Below are 21,679 nucleotides of genomic sequence, written 5' to 3'. Positions count from 1 at the left end.
ATCTATCGGAATAAAACGAAACCAAAAATCGAAGTTGAAAAAATGACGAAATGAGAGCTAGATATGCGCGTGGCGCTATCTATCGGAATATTAAGGAACTACGTCGAATTCGAGCGATAGAAATGGGTTTTCGAGTGTTCTTTTCGAAGTAGTTCCGTAATATTCCGAGAGATAGCGCCACGCGCATATCTAGCTTTCGTTCCACCACTTTTTCAACCTCGATTTTTTTTAAAACAGAACAAAGTTTATTTTTTTCTTCGATAGATGGCGCTGTATGTCCGTTGAAAAGTCGAATTATATAACTTTAAAAACGTCGTGTTTGGTGTAATTTTTATGCCTTGTGAGTAGGCAACTTCTTGGACACGTGTAAAATTTCACGTTTTTTTTCTAGTTTAAGAGGCCTATTTATACAGCTGGAAAGTCATTTTCAATTAAACAAAGTCCGCTCAGCTCAATTCTACACTTTTTATTACTCAATGATACCAACTTACGTACAAAAAAAAACTAATTAGGTAATATTTAATTTTTATTGAACAAACGGGAGCGCAATCTTTTCATCTACACTCGTGAGAGCAGCCACATACGCCGTCTGTCATAAATTCCACGTAAAAAATCATCTCACGTACTTAAAAAAATATAAAAAGAACCACAACGGTGACAAATGACAATGAAACATTTTCCATTTTTAAAAAAAAAATCTATAAATTAAAACACTTTATAAACTGGCTTAAGAAACTTATTTGTTTAAAAAAAATCACCATCTAAAAAATAAAACAGCCTCTTAAAAAGGAACAATCGTCAATCTAACGGCATTGCTGAATTATTCAAAGAGATCGTCTTCTGCAAACATCCATGATCAAATCTTTGGCCAAATCTGGACTGAGATTAGCGAACTCTTTCGATCTCACGACAGCTACTTCGTTTTTAACGGTGAAAAGCACGCAGAATTCTCGAAGCTTTTCGCGTATTTTCATCATCTTTGGGTCTTCGTCGTTCTGCGAAACCGTACTTTTATAAAGCGCGATCACGTTATCGATATTGATACCCGATTGGATCTTCGACGAACAATGTTCTGCCAACGATTCGACGCGATATTTATTCGCCAACGCGAGCAGTTCTGTAAAATAAACGCGTATTAGAGATGATAATTCGTATTAGTAATTTAAATAAGTACATAAGGTACAGGGTGCGGCATCTTCAAGTTATCATTTTGGTAACACTGCTGTGGTCTCTTCCGCGTGTCGGAGAAAAAAAATGAATACATGGTTGGAAAGAGGATAAAATGCCATTTTAAAAAAAGTTCATTTGATTTTAAAAATTACATCTGCACAATGTTTCCCAGTACCTTTTAAAAAAGTTGTCGTTTTTCAAAACTTTAAAACATTCTCCAAAATTGGTTTGTCAATTGCGGCACATTCAGCACAAATTCTTTCCTTCAAATCTTCCAAATCATGAACTTTGGTTAAATATACTTTTTTTCTTAAGATGTCACCATAGAAAAAAGCCACAGGCATTGCGAGATCCGGTGACCTCAGTGGCCAAGGAATGGAGCCGTTTTTTGAGATGATTCTGTTCCCAAACATCTTCTCCAAAAGTTGAATTGTCCTTGATCCTTGAACGAGTGCGCGGTGGCCCCATCTGCTCTTCATAGAAAACGAAAATTATCTACTTCTTATTTTCAACAAGATGTGGCCACCGCACACCCCTGTTCAAGGATCAAGGACAATTCAACTTTTGAAGAAGATGTTTGGGAACAGAATCATCTCAAAAAACGGCTCCATTCCTTGGCCACTGAGGTCACCGGATCTCGCAATGCCTGTGGCTTTTTTCTATGGTGACATCTTAAGAAAAAAAGTATATTTAACCAAAGTTCATGATTTGGAAGATTTGAAGGAAAGAATTTGTGCTGAATGTGCCGCAATTGACAAACCAATTTTGGAGAATGTTTTAAAGTTTTGAAAAACGACAACTTTTTTAAAAGGTACTGGGAAACATTGTGCAGATGTAATTTTTAAAATCAAATGAACTTTTTTTAAAATGGCATTTTATCCTCTTTCCAACCATGTATTCATTTTTTTTCTCCGACACGCGGAAGAGACCACAGCAGTGTTACCAAAATGATAACTTGAAGATGCCGCACCCTGTAGGTATAATGGTCTCATTTTAACCTATGATTTGATGGCAAGGTAACGACTCGTCGACTGAATCAGTGTACAAAAACTTGACAAATATTTCGTAGGATTTCAAGTCACCTTCTGCGATTTCTAAAACACTGCGAACAAAAATAAAAGTGATTAATTAAATTACTCTTCGATTTACTCAAGTCAAGTTGACTCTAAATTTATAAAAATACGTACCTCTGTTTCTCGGTAGGTGACCCTTTACGGAACATTTCAGCAAAATGTTGGCTTCGTAACTTGAGTATTCCTTTATGAACTGGGATCTTTTTACCCTCCACGACGATGGTAAAATCGTAAAATTTCTGAAAAAAAACATACACAACGTCGTTAAAGAACGATAAAAGTGAAAAAGGAGGTTGATTCAAACGAGAATGTTTCATTACATCGACTAGAGAACTTGGTTCGTTCGTCGTTTTCACAGCATCATTCTTCTCTGAGAATCCATTCGTCAATTCGGATGGTTTAATTGACTCGCGAGCAGCAGGAGGCGGATCGCGAGCTACGAGGGGCGGTTCGCGAGCTAATTCGGTCACTTTGACTGGTTGATAGGTAAAGAGAGGCACCGAACAGTGGAAGAATACTTCGTTGAGAGATTTAAACGACGTGAGAGTGGGTTCGAAAACGAGCACACCTGAAAAAACACGAATCGCAATTGAGAAATGAAGCATTATGTGGGCAGGTTATAAAGTAGGATGGCTCTTGATTGAAATATTATTCTTCGTATCGTATTATTTTCTCGATTTAAATTTTAATCGTGCTCAGGGATTGTACTCAAATATTTCTCAAAAAAAGTAACTTCAGTAACCAAAAAAGCTGGAAAAAGTAACCAAAAAATTATTAATAGTTTTTTCAAAAAACACAGAAAAAACATCAAAATTCGAATAAAAACCATTTTTGAAAAAAAAAAAAAACTAGCAAAAGCTCAAAACAAATACTCAAGTATCAACATTTCGAAAGTAAACTACCTACTCGTAGATCGAAATGCAAAAAGAAAGCATGGAAAAAATATTGAATCCCGGAAACATAATCGAAAAATGTGTTAAACTACTGAAAAAAATTGCAAAATTGAAAGAAGAGGAGGAAGTCTACCGAAGCAGGGAAGAACGAAATTTAATAACTTATTCAAAATCATTTCAAAAAATCAAACACAAAAATACCAATTGTAAAATAGCAGAAATGTTGACATGAGCGAGGATTTGGTGACAAAAATATTATTCGAAAGTTGAGAAAGAATAAACAATAATTTATAAAAAAAATTCCATAAATAAGAAAAATTATTTTAGAACGGGAAACTTATTGAAATCAACAAAGAAATGCAGCGGGAGAGGGGGGAGATTGCGATCCAAATTTGGGAAAACAAGTGATTTGTGAAAATCGTTTTAAAAATTCGAATACAAAAAAATGTACCTTGCTTCGAAAAGAAAAAAAATCCTCCATCAAAACTGTCTAAAATTGACACGATTCAAAAAAACAAAAAAAAATGGAAAAAGGCGACAAAATGATTAAAATTGAGATAAAATGACCAAAACATGAAACTGAGCAAAGATCAAGATCTGAATAAGAAAACAAATGGTAAAAAACCAATGTTGAAAAACCTGTTTGCGATCTTATTTTAATAAATCAAAATCGTAAGTCCCTAAGAATAAAACTCGAGAGCGAAATTCAAAATGAACCAAAAAACAGAGTTTTGTCAAAATTTAAAAAGTTGAAAAAAATCACGAGGATTCCAGACTATAAAAATTCGATTAGAAGTAGAAAAACTCCACCAAAAACATCGAGGTAAAAAGTACTAAAATTTAAGAAAAAACATCGCAAAAATTTAAAAAAAAAACGTCCAAAATTTAACCATAAAATTGCGAAAACTTCACAAAAATTTAGACACAAAAGAAAACACGAAAATTCGGGGGAAATCATCGAAAAATTGGAAAATAAAATCTACGAGAATTCAAAAGAATAAAACTTGAAAAAAATCAAGATATCTTCAAAGAATTCTAAATAAAACCATCAAGTCTCAAGGTCCAAAAAAACTCTCAAAAACACGAAAAAAAATCTGTAAGTTACACGGGGAAATTTCACAAAAATTTAAGCAGAAAAAATTAGTAAAATTTGGGGCTAACTTAGGAGAAAATTTTATATAAAAACCTTAAAAGCTCAAGAAAAAAGGTTTCGCCGAAATTAAGAACAAAAATTCAGGCAGAAAAACGAATCAATAAAATTCAAAACAAAGTTATGGAAATGATGAAAAAGGAAACCTCTTGAAGATTCAGTTCAGCAAAACTTATTAAGAAATTCAGAACAGAGAACTCACGAGAATTAAAATTAGGTATAAATTCGGAACTAGGTAAACTGGTGAATCAAAAAAATTTTGAGAAAAATCATCGAAAAATTTCTAACAAAATTCAAAAGGATTCAACAGAGAAAAATAAGTCGAACTTGAAAAAAAAATACTGGAAGGGAAGTGGAAAAGAGATGTAGGGATCAACGAATGAAAGATATCAAGATGCAGAAAAACCCACCACATAAAAGGTGAAAAAAAAACAAACAAAGTAATCACATCTTGAAGAAGCTTTCCTCCCTTCTCGAAAAAAAATATCGAAATTTAAAGGAAATCATGATTTTTGGAAGAAAAAAAATTACAACTCCACAAAAATGTGAGCCAAAAAATTACTCGTTTTTTTCAAGCACGAAACTCAAAAAAAACTATTGAAATAAAAAAAAATTCAGTCAAAATTTAAGCAAAAAAATGACCACAATTTAGAACAAAACTAAGTATAGAATGGTAAAAATTCAACGTTAGTCTGTCAAAACTGGAAAAACTTCGCCAAAATTTAAAAAAAGAAAAAAAAATGGAAATTCCGAGAAAATCATCGAAAAACTTGAAAAAACAGAACTGGCGAAAATTCAAAAAAATCATACCCGTCGGAATAGGCAAAAATCAACAAAAAATTCAAAAGAAAACTCGCCAAATCGACGAAGAAAAAAATTGACAAAATTCAAAAAAAGCCATCGAACTGAAATAAGAAGAAATCCCGACTATTTGAGCAATAAAATCACACAAGCTCGAGGGAATATTTCTACGAAGAAATCACGAGAATTCGAGATGATAAAATTCGGCAAAAATTCGGGCGAAAAAAGTCATCAAAATTCAGAGCAAAATCGTGGAAAAATTATTTAGGAAAAAAATCACCACCAAAATTCAAAAAAATCAATCAAAACAGGAGAAAATCCACTAAAAACCATCGAGAAATTCAAAAATATTAATACCTGTCGAAATTAGAAACCCTTAAGTACATTTTCAAAAGAAATAACTCGAAAAAAGTAACTTTTCGTAGCCAACATTTTAAAAAAGTAACCGAAAGTTACTTTGGTTCCTTAAAAAGTAACCGAGTACAATCCCTGTGAGCTAGAAAACAGAAGAAAAATCCACCAAACGATGAAAAACGAAAAAATATATAAATAAATGAATGAATAAATAAAAAAATAAATAAACGATCAAAATTACGAAAAAAAATAATTGAATTGGAATTTCCCTCAATTTTGATTTGAATAGTAGATCATCTTCCATCGAGTAATTTCGACAATAAATAACATTTAAAAAGTTTCAGCTCGAAGAAATAATATATTTGATGCCATTCAATTCATTCTGGTGCCACGAAGATACCCATTTTGACTTCAGTTTCGGTCCCATGTAATTTAGAAACACGTTTTTCTAATTTTAATCCAACTCAGCAGCTCTGATTCTAGCTCAAAGCCTCACGGTGACCTCAAATACACATATCTCGAGCTGAAACTCGAACTAGGTAGGTATTTTTCAATAAAACCACCTAAAAGCCATCCTACTTCGATAATTAACGAAATTACACTCGACAAACCTCGACATTTTCCCCACATGTACACTTTTCCGCATTCGGTAATCGCAGCTGACACAGGATACGAAGGAGTGGCCGCGATATCTACGATTCTATAGGCAAAATCAAACACCACAATTAATAATACGAAGCGAACATAGAATCGAAGCAAAAACAACTACTCACTTTTCTTTTATAGACGCTACATGCACCAATGCTCCCGCAGCAGTAGCTGGTGTTTTTACACCAAGACCCAGCTCTCCCGAATCATTGAAACCGTTGACGAATAAACGACCGTCTTCGTTCAAAAGCAAAACGTGGCTGTAACCGCAAGCCAACTTCTTGATTTTACGATGCTCCTCTTCGACATCTCGAGGAAAATTCATCGTATGTTCGGTGTGACGATTCAATTTCACAACCTGAAAACAAAATAGGTACCGTACGTTCGTTAATTTTCCATCCACCACGATAAGGACTGACGTGTTTGAAAACATATGGATAGGTAGGTTACTTGTCCGTTATCGAGCAATACGAAAAAATGCACTAGCTTTGATCCCGTAAACACGCCGATCGGTCTCGACCTGAATACCTTGCTGGCTTCGATCTCGACTACGTAACTGTGTTTCTGCATTAGGGTCCAATGATGAACCTACATACGTACAGAAAATCCGCAACCATATGGTATTCGTCAGTTATCTAATCACAATCATCGACTATCGAAGTATAAATATAGGAGAATACAACCTTCCCATCGCTGCTTAAAAGCATTAGAGCGTTATCGTACAATCCTACGGCGATGTCCACTACGTTAATACCGTTTAATGCGCAAACACGTTGAGGTAAATTGAAACTGCTGTCTTTCTTAAACTTGTACCGTCCGTATCCCAACACTTTACCATCTTCGGTGCAGACGAAAACGTGATTGAAAGTTATGCTGAATTCTGCGAAATTATTAAAAGTAGGTAGATACGATTACATTCGGACGAATAAACATTACCTACACTTACAATAAAAGTGTCACGATACGAAGAACTCAAACTTGAGTTAAATACTCACTTTTAATACGAATATTGGACAATTCCTCCAACAGCACCGGTTTATTAAGGCCTTTCAATTCGCCATTCTCTTCGCTACCATCAGCACCTTTCGCCGCTTTAAAACATCTCGATATGAGATCACCGATAGCGTACACTTGATTGTTTTTCGTCGTGAATATAGCATTTCTATGCGGTACCAGGTCGTAAGCTATAAATAATATGATTTGATCTGAGAGGTATATATATGCGATAATGATCAACGGAAAATGGAGTATGGAGTATGGTAATTGGTAACCGATACTAGTAATAGATAATGTAATGATAAATATCTGACTGATTAACTTACAATTACCCCATATTGCGAAAGATTCTATCTGTTCCACGAAATCGTCGTCCAGTTTCCATGGCAGGAGATGATTACGTAACTCCATCTTGAATTTACAGTTTGGTAGAGTAAAACCTTGTGAGTGGTGAAATGATATACCGTTGAACTCTATTTTACGGATAATCAGACTCGAATTCGATCGAATAATCACGCATTCACACTCCTACTGTTGGTGTTGTCACATGCGGGGCTGTACGCAAAATGTCAAAGTAAAATAATAATAAACACTGAAACACGCACGAATGAAAATAAAAATGCAAAATAAACGAAACGAAATTGAATAATCGGAATTTCAGACAGATTGGTTGAAACCCTTTTTGATGCTTTTTGGCGCATGCGCTGTTGGTTCACGGTGCAGTGCAGCCAAGCCAACGAATACTGAAACAGGATGGAATAAAAGCAAGAGGTGGAGGGGTGCTTTAGTCTTGGAGAGGGAATTCTGAGGATTACAATTACAATACTCGAATGAGGGGGGGAGGAACGGTTGCTTCAACGTTTTAACACTAGTCCAAGTACACTACTACAAGCACACTACTACAACTTACAAGTAGTTCACAACATTGATGATTGAAGATTGAACTGACTCAGCAAAAAAAAAACAATAGACTGAAATACTGAACAGCTGTTTAGTTAGTTTAGTTAGTGTTAACTCAGTTAACTGTAAGGGTGTTTTTTGTTGAATGATACTTCTCAAAAAAATAATAAAAATAAAATACCGCCAAAGTGCTGGAATGAATATAAAATTAAAATTAGTAGGTATTATGATTGGTTGGATTTGGATACATATTTTATATATATATGAATGAATGATTGGGTAAATTGATAAATTATCAATTTAGTCACGATTTTTGATCAGATCAGCTGAGCATTTGAGTACTTATTACTCACTTTAGTTATTATGATAATTTTCAAAACCCAATAATGCCTACTCAAGTGAGTACCTATACCTAATACGTACTTAATTGAAGAGCAGTGACTTGACTACTGACAGCCTGACAGTGAGGCAATAACCATAATTTGTTAATTTCTTCAGGGCATCAAATCAGAACTAAAACTAAAACCGAACCCCGTCCGGCACCCCCCTCCAGAGAACCTTCAAAACCGGATAGAAATATTGCTTAAAAGTTCATCAAAACCAAAATCAAAACCTAAAATTGAAAAACATCGCACTGCCAAGCCACAGTGTTGCTTTCTATTTACTGACAAAGTATTTGAAAAAATTACTCCCGGAGAGAAAAAAATTTATGAAACTAAAACGTAAAACTGAAAAGTGAAATAGTAAAAACTGATGAACCAGGAGTGACATTTTCCAAATCAAACCCAAAACTGAAACTGAAACTAGAGATGATAAATTTCATGAAATTTATTTTTTGGAAACTTTCAGAAACTTTCGGAAACTTTCCGGAAGCGTTCTGTAAATTTATTTTTCTTCAATGAATGAGGCACCCCATACCTGTTTTTAACAAATTCCAGTTTTAAAATGCTATTGGTCAACTACAAACTGATGAATTTCCAATAATTCTGTTTTTTTCATTTATTCTCATATTTTCAGCAATAAAATGTCATTTGTGTGGTGTTTTATGAATTAAAAAATGTGACCAAGTTCAAGAATTCAACGATTACTTCACAAAAAATAAAAAACAGCACCAAAAAAATTCTAAATAATGAAGAAAAAAAATGCAGGGATGTGAACCAAAATTTTCAACTGTAACACTGGAACTGGAACTGGAACTGGAATCAACCAGAAAATTTTTGGGGAAATAATTTTTTAATTTTTTATCCAATTAGCCTTTACTGAAATCAAAACAAAAATTGGAATTGGAACCCAAATTTGAAATTTTCATTTTCTCTATTGTAACCTTTGAATAAATTTGGTTAATTATGGTCCATGAAATTTGTGACAATTGAGACAAATATTGCTGTTTTCTCTCATTAGTCATTGAATAATTTTTTTTATTTAAAAAAATTGATTCTTGAATTTGAATCATTGACAATGCATATGCGTTAAAAAACAAAAGTATGAATTTCTCATTTTTCACATTCTGAACTTCGTCTGGATGGAAATGGATCTGAACTCTGAAGAGTCCTTGAACTTGAACTTCTTGAAGGAGACAACTAATTATAGGTATTTATTTTTGAAAAAATGTGCAGTATTTTTTTAAATTTCAAGAAATTGTCTCAAAAATGGTTCATCCGCAGGTTTGTTATTGTTACACCTGTTGAAAAAAATGATACCAAGTCGTATATATACACATATTTCGAAAATTTCAGTCAAAAATTTTTTTTAAAAACCAAGAAAAACATATTTTATTGTTTAAAATGTCATAATCTAGTGGTGTTTGTTTACTATTTACAAGCATTTCCTTATTATGAATGAAAATGCTGAACTCTGGTGAGTGTTTTGGTAAAAATTTATAAATTTCATAAATTTGAAAGTTTCCGGAAAATTTCCAAGAAAGTTTCCGTTGAAAGTTTCCTCTCATCTCTAACTGAAACTGAGAGTGGAAAAAATTCAGGGCATTAAAACTGCAGGATAAATATCTGTCATGGTTTTGGTTTTAGTTTCAGTTTTGACACATTTTCATCACTTTTCACTGTTTTCAGCAATGCTTTTCAGTTTTCTTTGAGCATGATTAATTATTGTTACATACACAACAGAAAAAGCGAATTGCATGACAGGAAAGGTGGTCTCAACAACAGACCCGACAAATTAAAGAATTGCCCATTTGCCCGACAAAAAAAAGTATTAAAAGACAAAAAAATGAATTTAAGGACAAACATGAATAGGTGAATTGCATGCCAGAAAAGGTGGTCTGACGTCTGACTCTGAACCACAAACCCGTCAAATTAAAAACAGACATTGAATAACAAAAAAATAAATTTGAACAACAAATATATCTATACTTATTTGCACCCTGCATGACAGATAAAACAACTCCTCCCGACAAAAAAACATTTCTAAACAACAGAACAATAACATAAACATATCCCTACAAGATTGAAACAAATGATGATACCTACCTACCTGTCTAGAGATTCATGACTCAAGCTTGGGTTCAACATTCTTCAAAAATGCATAAAAAAGGGGGTGATGAAGAATGTTTGGAGTTTCTGCTGAAAGTACCATACAGTATAAGTAACCATTCATTTTGATCTGTAAATTGCACAACACAATTTTTAAAAATCCCAAAAATCACAATCTAGTTTTGGTGTCAAAATTCTTTCAAAATGTGCAAATTAAATTAAATTTTGATGAAAATTTTTGATTTTTTTAATCAAGTTTATCCTGAAATTTTAAATATTCAAGAAACCTGAAATGTTACAAATATTGTTCAAATTCAAAATTTCAAATGGTGTTCGAAAAAATGTTGATAGGAATTTTTAATTTTCTGGCAAAATCTCAAATGTTTCTGCACTTTTTGATATTAATTCTGGGCATCTGGGCTCAGAAATGTTCAAAAATATATTTGTCAATGTAAGTATTTGTAAGTACCTATGTACATAGGTATGTATTTTGAAGTTTTCATGGAAGACGTGTTAACATATTTTTTTCTCAAATAAAAGCAAATCTGTTAACAGATAAGTAAGTACATACATATATCTGTTGTGATTTTTTTTACTGCAATTTTGAAGATGAATAATTTATCCGTTGTGCAAATATGTTTGTTGTTCAATTTATTTTTTTGGCATTCAATATTCTTTTTGTCGGGCCTGTCATTTAGACCACCTTTTCATGTTTGTCGTTAATTTACTTTTTGTCTTTCAGTACCTTTTTTTGCGGGGCATGTCTTGAATCAATTTTGTCGGGCTTGTCCTTTGGAGTTGGACCACCTCTTCTGTCATGCAATTCACCTTTTCAGGTTTGTCGTTAAGTTTATTGTTTGTCGTTCAGTATCTTTTTTTGTTGGGCATTTCTTTTATTTGTCGGGCCTGTCATTTAGACCACATTTTCTGTCGTGCAATTCACCATTTCATGTTTGTCGTTAAATTTATTTTTTGTCGTTCAGTATCTTTTTTTGTTGGGCATTTCTTTTATTTGTCAGGCCTGCCATTTAGACCATCTTTTTCTGTTGTGCAATTCACCTTTTCTGTTGTAAAGAAGTTAGTTTTTTCAAGTATCATTCCAATTTCTTGAACAAAATGAACGTGCAAAATTAGATATTTCAAGTTTTCTAGAACATTCAGTATAAGTACCTTTAGTAAAGTTGAGCTGATCAGAGAGGGGATGAGGGAAACAACGGGATGTTGAAATAACCCAAAATATTTGAATTAAAAATCAGTATTTCAGGCATTTTTGACAGATTCTGTCAATGCTGAATAAGTTTTAGTGCAAGATTCACCAAGTATGTACATCTTTTCTCTTCCATAATTGGCGAACAATCAGTTCAAAAACTCGTTCATCTGAATTGGTCACTGCCAATTTACACTACATCCAAGACCGAATAAGTATGTCATTCTTACTGCGTCTGGTAGTTGCCACTTAGCAATTCAAAATGCCCATGTCATGGGCGTCATGGCACATATTGACTTTTCAACTCAGATAAATAATGCATAAAAGCCTACCTCAGAGAATAATTTCAAAGCTGAGTTGAACAGTCAAAACACCTCAAAGGCCAAAATACATTCAACTTCAAGACACCCCGCCCCCTCCCCCATATGAATGCTGAATTTTAGCCTAACAGCAATTTATACTCTTCCCCTTTAACCTGCCATGGGTGACATGACAGATTAGTCCAAGAGCTATACCACTGTGATTGGGCCGAAATAACTGAAAGCTGGGGATGGTCTCAAAAGTTAGTATACATACCCCTATTTGGAAAGCACTTGGTCTGCCGATCCGCAGCTGCTGCTTTAAAGCTCAGTGAAAGCTCGAAAGTTCAAAATTTTTCTGAACTTTCAGCTGAGAAAACTGATGGCTAAAATTGGTGCCTAATTATAGCATTTTTCGCGCTGAATCCGAATATATCGGTCTGCCGACCCATAAGTGCCGCCAAAGCCCCGCCAGACTGGGTCAAAATGGGAGCAAATTTGACAAATTTCATGTTTTTGGACTAAATTCTCATAAAAAACTACAAAATCGGGTTAAAAATTATTTTCAAGCAGTTTAACGGAATGCTCTATGGCCAAGATGATTTTTAGGCACCGAAATTTTTCAAAATTTTCATTTTTTGGGGGGTGGGGCGTGAGGGGAGTATTTATGAATTCAGCAAATATGGCCTTGTGATGCATCAAAATATATATTTTGTGACCGTATTGTCCTCCAATGTGACAAATATTGCCATAATTGAATTCTACGACCCAAAAAACATATATTTTGATGCATCACAAGGCCATATTTGCTGAATTCATAAATACTCCCCTCATGCCCCACCCCCCAAAAAATGAAAATTTTGAAAAATTTCGGTGCCTAAAAATCATCTTAGCCATAGAGCATTCCGTTAAACTGCTTGAAAATAATTTTTAACCCGATTTTGTAGCTTTTTATGAGAATTTAGCCCAAAAACATGAAATTTGTCAAATTTGCTCCCATTTTGACCCAGTCTGGCGGGGCTTTGGCGGCACTTATGGGTCGGCAGACCGATATATTCGGATTCAGCGCGAAAAATGCTATAATTAGGCACCAATTTTAGCCATCAGTTTTCTCAGCTGAAAGTTCAGAAAAATTTTGAACTTTCGAGCTTTCACTGAGCTTTAAAGCAGCAGCTGCGGATCGGCAGACCAAGTGCTTTCGAAATAGGGGTATGTATACTAACTTTTGAGACCATCCCCAGCTTTCAGTTATTTCGGCCCAATCACAGTGGTATAGCTCTTGGACTAGATGTATACGGGAGTAGTACCATCTTGTAGCTCTTATCACGGGGAACAAGGGGCACTACCTACAAGCCCCTCTATTTATTCATGGGAAGAAACTACGGGCGTCTAAAGTCTAGACAATGAGCAAAACCAAAAAATGAAAATTTGTCCAAATGAAAAATTTGACCTAGGGAACTTGTAGAACATTTTTTTTAGATGAAAATTGCAATTTTTGGGATTAGCCTACCTTCATTTTTGAAGGATCCATGCAATTTTGAAGTTTTGAAACAGATCAATTTGAGTAAATTTGAAATTTTTCAGAGATTGTTCTTTTTCAAAAACTTCAAAATTGCATGGATCCTTCAAAAATGAAGGTAGGCTAATCCCAAAAATTGCAATTGTCATCTAAAAAAATGTTGTACAAGTTCCCTTGTTCCCTAGGTCAAATTTTTCGTTTTGGCAAATTTTCATTTCTTGGTTTTGCTCATTTTCCAGACTTTAGACGCCCGTAGTTTCTTCCCATGAATAGATAGAGGGGCTTGTAGGTAGCGCGCTGTGTTCCCCTCGACTTGAACCTACCCGAATTCTCGTTCAAGGTCATTCTCTTCCTCACTCAACTCCTACACTCCGAGTCCGAACCGATCCGCAACTGAAACACAAATAAAAAACAGAAACAACTCGATTAATTTAACGTTTTATTATTAAAACAACAATAGCAATTAGTAATAGTAGTAAATAATCCAAAATACATAAGAAAAAAAATCCGCTACATGCGTAAAAAAAAAAGCAATACATGTTTGTAAATCAATCAGGTATGTTAGAAGAAGTACAATAATATTAATCCATCCTTCAAAACCTGCACCTAAAGAAAAAAAGGCCAAAACAAAAGAAGGACGGTAAACAAAACAACAAAATAACGTTCGTGGTAATTTATACCGGCAGCATAGTCGCTATTACAAATTCTAACATACCTAATATGTAAAAAAAAAATCAAATCGTGGTTGTGTTTGTTTCTCTTTCTACTACATATATCGCGCGATAATAATTACATAATAAACATAATCATTAAAAACAATATAAAATATAGTATTTTCCTCCTCGATATACAGTATAGTTATAACGAGAAAAAAAAACAATAATAATAAAATTTCTTTAAGTTATAAAAAATACAGTTTTGTTGAACACACCATAGATACTTATTATTCTTGTATCTTATAACGAACGACGCAATGTCTCGTTTAAAGAACCAGAATGAAAATTATCCTAATTAGGTAGGTAATAATATCGTCGAAATGTTTAATAAAGAACGCGAAAACGAAAAATTATCCTAGTTGAAAATCTTAAGAAATGGAAAAATTGTAGTCGAAAAATTGTGCAAGTCGTTGATGTGGCGTAATAACGCAGGGTACGACGCGACATCAAGATCGCACCTTACGTGAATTAATCATGTCAATATATAATATGAAATTCAGTTCATTATGTCGCTTTTGTATAGAATACTACCTCTAGACAAAATTCAATCCTTATTACCTATATCTAATTATCGTTTAATTAGGTATAAAAATAACGCTAAAGAAGACGTTACAATTCGATCGGGAAATTGTAGCGATTTTTCCATTTTATGCATTTCTTCCATCAATCAAACCCAACACCTTAATGTAAATCTAAAAACACTTTTCTCTTATAGCCCGAACATCATTTTCTAAGTATAAAATTTCAACACTGTCACGACTCACGTAGAAGAAAAAATTAACCTATAATCCGCTTCATACGGTGTATTTAGGCTCGTTAATTTTTGAACGAATCGTGCTGAAAGAATTCCCGCATATTGAAGAAATGCTGATTGGGGGGGGGGGTGTAGGAGGTGGTAAAAAATATGAGAAAAAAAACTTCCGATACAAAATTTCGAAAAACTACATAATGTACCTACGAATTGCATTCTTCATTTTCAACTCATCAACAAAGGAAATTTTTCAAGGTCAGGGGTTCCAAAACATCCTCAATTCTTCATTTCGTCAAAATAGAACATTTTCTGGGACTTTGGAAGCATTGACTTGTGAATTTTTGTTCATCCAACATGCTGATCAGAAATCGCTTCTGTTCGCAGGAAAGAGAGCAGATAGGAGGGGGAGGGGATTCCCTCCTACCAAAATAGATTTTTAAAAAATAAAAGCTTAATTTTTCAAAATGATACTTTTCTATCACCATTCTAGAAATTTTCTGAGGGTGAGAGGAGGGGGAAGAAGAGGTGTAATAATTTTACCCTAAGACTTCCCCCTCCCCCCCAAACCGTGAGCCAGATTAAAATAGTGATACGGATATCGAAAAATAGGGGTCTGATTCTGATATCAATTTGGTTCAAAAATCGAATTTGAGGCTCCCAGAGTCCAAGAGGGAAGCTTGGGGCCCAAGATTTTGAAAAATGCAATTTGGGTATCAAAAAATAGAGTTTTAAAGGCTCTGATTGTGATATCAATTTGGTCCAAAAATCGAAATTGAGCCTCCTAGAGTCCAAGAGGGGAGCTGGGGGCCCAAGATTTTGAAAAATGCAATATAGCGTAAAAAAAAGATTTTTGAACGCTCTATTTTTTTTAATTCGTTCCAAAAATAAAATCGAGCCGCCCAGAGCCCAAGAGGGAAGCTTGGGGCCAAAGATTTTGAAAAATGCAATATGGGTATCAAAAAATAGGTTTTTAAAGGCTCTGCTTGTGATATCAATTTGGTCCAAAAATCGAAATTGAGTCTCCTAGAGCCCAAGAGAGGAGCTGGAGGCCCAAAATTTTGAAAAATGTAATTAGGGCGTAAAAAAAAAATAGAGTTTTGAAAGCTCTGATTTTTTTTAATTCGTCTCAAAAATAAAATCGAGCCTCCCAGAGCCCAAGAGAGAAGCTTGGGGTCCAAAATTTTGAGAAATGCAATTTGGGTATCAAAAAATGGGGTTTTGAAGGCTCTGATTCTCATATAAATTTAGTCCAAAAATCGAAATTGAGCCTCCTAGAGCCCAAGAGGTGAGCTTGGGGCCCAAGATTTTTAAAAGTGCAATTTCGGCGTAAAAAATAGATTTTTGAAAGCTCTGAGTTTTTACAAGTAATTTGTCCCAAAAACAAAATCGACCCTCCCAGAGCCCAAGAGAGAAGTTTGGGGTCCAAAATTTTGAAAAATGCAATTTGGGTGTCAAAAACTGGGGTTTTGAAGGCTTGGATTCTAATATCAATTTGGTCTAAATATCTAAATTGAAGCTCCCAGAGCCCCACACAGAAGCTTGTGGGCCAAAATGTTGAAAAATGCAATTTGGGTATCAAAATGTAGCTTTTCAAGCGCACTGATTACAATTCTGTAACCCTTTCAACTCTCAAAACTACAACTGAGTCCCCAAAGAGTAAAATTGGAGCTCGGAATTTCAAAAAATGGCATATGGGTATCAAAAAAATAGGTTAATAAATACACTAAGTAATTTAAATTCTGAAATCTGTTTGACCCCAAAATCAAAATCAATCGCACTTTTTTCAAATTTTGAGCCCCAGCACCCTCTCCTTTTGAAAAATCAAATTCAATTCTACGATTAAGCCGCAACCATGTTGCATTTTTCAAAATCCTGGGTCCAAAATCCCCCTGTGGGATGTTTACTTTCAATTTCGAGGTCAAATGGGATTCAGAATCTGAATTTTTCAAAATTATGAATTCCAAAGACGCATCAAAGAGGGGGGGGGGCTTTGGGGCCAACAGGTTTCAGAATTCTACGAGTACAAAAAATGATCGAACTTCTTCAAATCTTACAGTGTGAATGAAGGAGGAGGGAAAATGACCAAGATCAAAAAATGAACTGATCGTACCCATGTCCATTTGAAGTAGACAAATCCCCCCACCCCACCTAAAATTCTCAAAAATGACAAAAAATTCCATGAAAATTACCCCAACTTTGATTCTTTTCACCTCCAAGATCACTACCACACTTTTTCTCAAATTCTTTTTCGCATCATCGATAAAATGCGAAAAATAATCAATTTTGACAAAATTCAAATTTAAAGAGCAAACTTCAACTCACCACAACCGCCGAACTCGTAATTTTCTTACTATTACTTCTACGACGCGTTCGAAATCACGAATAACACTACGACTATAGCTTAATACGAATACCGAAGCCAGATTTTTGGAACCCCTGAAAACAGAAGACAGCGATGAAAAACCGCATTACTGTAGCTTTCTTGATGGAATTTTGAGAACAATTTCGTCGTAGTTCCTCAAATATGTGAAAATTTTGAAAAAATTCTTCGTTTTAAGTACCCCTGGAAAGCACGATAAAAGAAAATAATCTAATTAGGGTCAAAACACATACTTACAAAAATTGATAGTAAAACTACTTTCAACAAAATTAATTTGAAAACATTTTTTTCTTAAATTTCATGCAATTTTTGACGATTTATAAAAATTTAAAGGAGGGGAAGGGGGAGGGGGATATGGTCAAATTATACTTCGGATTCGGTTTCTCTGAAATTGATCGATTTTCAAAACGCTTTTCACTCCAAAATTTAGTTTCATAAATTCCATTTCAAACAGAATGCCCAGATCCAGTTCTAGAGCCCCCCTCCTTCCCCTATCTCTAGGCAACATCACACCCCCCCCCCCCCATCAGCATTTCATCGTCTGCACAAAAATTTCACGACCCTTCCAAGACCCTGAAATCCTTCCAGCAACGACTCACTTTTTCACTTAGCATCTCAAGGAGGAGACTACTTCCACCCTTAGCTTCGTCCCGACACAAAATACAAATTCACATAAGACAAAACCGTAACGTCTCGGTAAGAAATCCAAAAAAAAGAATACAAATAAAACACACGAACCGACGTACCAGTCGAAGGGACGAATCATCTCCCCGTAATCTAAATAGGTAAATCGATACCTAAATTCGGAATGTAATTTTCCCTCGACTATTACGTCGTGTTTCGCCGATCCATAATACAAAAATAAAGAGAAAAAAAAACACGTAAATAAACAGGAAAGAAAAAAAAATACATAGAAAAGAAACACACATTACAAATCGAATGGAGAAAAACGCGATAAAATTAATAAAATTAAAAAAAAGAAAAATCTAATTCCTTTCATTATTAATTTTTTTTTTTTGCAAAACGGTAACTTCGTGTATTATGATTGGTTTAAAAAAATATTAAACAAAAATCATAAAAAAAGAAAACAATAATAAGAAAAAAGAAGACAGAAGATACGAACTGCCTAGATAACTCAGCACCATCTTTGTTCACATCTTCGTATATGTATGTATGCGTACTTAGCTAAATTAAACAGAGAGAAAAAAAAACGACGAAAGGAGCACGTAACATTTGAATTTGTTTTCTTTTTGCGCGCGTGAATGAAACAAAACAAAACAACAAAAAAACTGGATAGAAAAAAAAATAGATAAATCACAACATGAATGATCGAATCAAACTTGTTTTTAAGGCACAACATTTTTAAATTTAAGGTTAAGCAGTAACCTGGGCCCGAACACACTCGACCCATGCAGCTCGACCGAAATATAAAAATGTTCAAACGATAGAGGGGTATATTGTAGAATTAGTATAGCATTTGAGCGATTTTTGTTTTCTCATTCGAATTGTTCTCACATGTATCTTCTTATTTTTTTTTTTTTTTTAAATAACCATAACGAAAAATATTATATAACCTTATTAGGTACAGCAAACGACATACGAACGTTAATATTAAGAAAAAGAAATAATAAATTTCAATAAACAGTAAACACGTAATAAATCTAATATAAAACCCACATTTTTTTTCGATTACATAAAAGAACGAGATAGAAAATGAATGAAAAAAAAATATTGATCCTCAGCACCAAAAAATAAAGCAGTTTTTTTTTCACACATCCGCACACGCTTCTCGAGACATACAAACTAACATAAGACAACGACTCGTTCTCGATTAGGTAATTATCCTATCAATAAAATAGCATTTTTATAACGAGATAGTTTTAAAGATAAATAAAAATATTCGTTTCCCTTCCAAGTTTGCTTTTTTTTTTTTTAATAACTATAAGACCAGGGAATATTCCTATATGTATAGGTATAAATCGATTAGATAGGTATTTAGAGAAAAATTAAACACGGGTGAAATATGAGGAGAGCAAGGGTACGAGAGTGGTGTCGATGTTGGCAGACACGCAGATACGTTTATCATTCCTTTCGATTATTTTAATAGAACCATCGTCGTCACCAAAGGTATCGGTGACGCTAGATTGATCACGGGCTATAAATTATCCGATCCTACGGTGCAATTGTTCTCGAATGCGGTCGTGATTTCCATATTCATATCGTCCATGTCGGCTACGACGCCGTTGTTGTTGTTGTTGTTGGCGAACTTGTGCATGTTGAAAGGTGTACGGAATCCGGGCGATAGGAATTGAGCCTCGGCTGCCAGCTCGGACATGGAGGAGCAATAACTGCTCTTACGAGGCGATCTAGCTCGACTGATTCTAGGTGCTGGTGGCCTGTACATTTCTTCCAGGATTGAAGGTGCTACGTAGGTGAAACCCTGCGGAAGAATAAGAATGAAAATTATAATCGATTGAGTGACTGTAGGTGGGGAGAGTTTGGTAACAGGTATCCAAAAAGGTCGAATTCGTAGAATTTTTCAAGCTCTGCCAAAAAGCACGATTTTCAAATTTTCATCCAAGTTTAAAATTTGAGCCTGAAGAGCACTTTGAAAATTTTAATCGATCATAACTCGATCAATTGTTAACTCAGGCAAAGATACACACGAAAAAATTTAGCAGAACTTCAAATGCTTTGCAAAAAAGATTACTCACGTTCATATTTTCAAAGCTCTTACTCAATTTTTTAAACAAAAAAAAGTAACTTCAACAACCAAAAAAAATTGAAAAAGTAACCAAAAAGTAACACATACCAGAGCATTTCATTAAAAAGTGAACTTTATAGCAACATTTTGACAAAATGCGATATTTCTTTGGCAATTTTTGGCAGATATGCCAATTTGCTGATTTTTATCAAAAAGCGAGACTTCCACAATTTCAGCGAAAGGAAGGGGGTTCAAGGCAAGATCTGTCGAATTTTAGGAGAAACCTGACTCTTTGATTTTTTTTGCAAAAGAACGGCAATTTTAGCCAAAAAAAATTGAACTGTGACAACTTTAGCAAACGGAGAAGGGGTTTCGAAGCAATTTTTGGGAGAAAAAGACTTCAAAACTGACTAGAATTTTTTGTGCAAAAAAAAAGAATAATTCTTAGCAAAAAAAATGAATAACTTCGAATGTTTTTAGTAAAAAAATATTTTTAGCAATTTATGCAGCGATTTTTTGCAATTTCTGGCAAAAATGTAAATTTTAAGCGAAAAGTGAGACTACGACAATTTTAGCAAAAGTTGATTTTTGGATACTTTTTGAAAAAAAGCCAACAACATTTTTTTGGAAATTGACATTAAAGTTTTTTTGGCAAAAAAAACGACACAATTTTTTCCAACAAAAATTGGACTACTTTTAAAGTTTTTGGTTGGAAATAATTTTTTTGGCAATTTTTGCCAATTTTTGCCAACAAAGTTGAGCATTTTTTCCAATTTCTTACAAAAATGTCAATTTTTAGCAAAAAGCGACATTTTGACAACTTTAGATAAAGTTTTTGGTTAAAAATAACATGTTTTGGCAATTTTTGCCAACAAAGTTTAGCTTTTTCCAATTTCTGGCAAAAATGCTACTTTTTAGCAAAAAGCAACCCTTACAATTATATTAAAAAGAGACTTTTGGTCAATTTTTGAAAAAAATCAACTTCAAAATTTGTGGAAAATACCTACTGAATCTTTGAATTTTTTTTCCTTAAAAAAACGACACAATTTCCAGCCAAAAAATTGGACTATATTAAGGTAAAGTGGGGTAATTCCGATGGCAAAATTCAAAATTTTAGCGATTTCTCATTTTTTGGATTTCCTGTACATTTTGGGGCAAAAATGATGTAACAACTTTATTCCTACATCCTTCAGCTACACATTGACTATATTGAAGAGTGATTTGTGTGAAGGCTTCATACTTATAATTGAAAAAACATTTTGGAAGGTTGAGTTATCAGAATTACCCTAAAAATGGGGTAATTCCGATAACGAGTTTTATAAGGAAAGTAATTCTCCCTGGGTAATTTCGAGCCAGTAATGTTGAAATATACCATTTATTGCATATTTAGGTTTTTATTTCATGTAAATTGAATCATTAGAACAAAAATTAAAATTTTTTTACAAATATGCATTTTTGAGGCATAATTTTTGAAAACTAGACCAACTAGAGAAAAATGCCCCGTTTTGAGGATTTTCTTTGATAATTTTGACCCCCTAAAACTATAATACATCAAAACAGCGAAAAAAACATTGCAGGACAATTTTGCTGGGGCTATCGGAATTACCCCGCAGCATGAAAAATGATCGA

General features: G+C 34.0%; 2 protein-coding genes across 3 annotated transcripts in view; both read right to left on the bottom strand.

Annotated features, from left to right (window-relative positions):
* Nucleotides 1-451: 451 nt before the first annotated feature.
* Nucleotides 452-7,682, bottom strand: LOC135837632 (RCC1 and BTB domain-containing protein 1-like). Its single transcript, XM_065352974.1, has 10 exons — nucleotides 7,412-7,682; nucleotides 7,085-7,273; nucleotides 6,773-6,969; nucleotides 6,540-6,677; nucleotides 6,215-6,447; nucleotides 6,053-6,141; nucleotides 2,564-2,811; nucleotides 2,358-2,482; nucleotides 2,169-2,272; nucleotides 452-1,117 (listed from the first exon to the last, which is right to left on the bottom strand). Exons 1-10 carry the CDS (start codon nucleotides 7,494-7,496, stop codon nucleotides 825-827), a joined length of 1,701 nt encoding a protein of 566 aa, XP_065209046.1. The 5' UTR covers nucleotides 7,497-7,682; the 3' UTR covers nucleotides 452-824.
* A 6,243-nt stretch (nucleotides 7,683-13,925) lies between these two features.
* The window catches only part of S6k (Ribosomal protein S6 kinase), a 34,580-nt gene continuing 26,826 nt past the window's right edge, over nucleotides 13,926-21,679 (bottom strand). For both annotated transcript variants that reach the window (XM_065352971.1, XM_065352972.1), the window contains exon 10: nucleotides 13,926-19,786. In XM_065352971.1, the coding sequence (XP_065209043.1) occupies nucleotides 19,502-19,786 (285 nt within the window). In that variant the 3' untranslated portion in view covers nucleotides 13,926-19,501. The remainder of the gene's footprint in view (nucleotides 19,787-21,679) is intronic.

The sequence above is a fragment of the Planococcus citri genome, chromosome 2 (assembly GCF_950023065.1).
Source record: "Planococcus citri chromosome 2, ihPlaCitr1.1, whole genome shotgun sequence".
Lineage (NCBI taxonomy): Eukaryota > Metazoa > Arthropoda > Insecta > Hemiptera > Pseudococcidae > Planococcus > Planococcus citri.
This window is presented reverse-complemented; position numbering and strand designations above follow the sequence as displayed.

Bases quoted from the DNA above. Each gene is read 5' to 3' on its own strand.
- LOC135837632 (XM_065352974.1), bottom strand. From the start codon at position 7,496: ATGGAGTTACGTAATCATCTCCTGCCATGGAAACTGGACGACGATTTC. The intron at 7,274-7,411 runs GTAAGTTAATCA...TATTATTTATAG, and splicing joins TTTCGCAATATGGGGTAATT to CTTACGACCTGGTACCGCAT. The intron at 1,118-2,168 runs GTTAAAATGAGA...TTTATTTTACAG, and splicing joins ACCTTGCCATCAAATCATAG to AACTGCTCGCGTTGGCGAAT.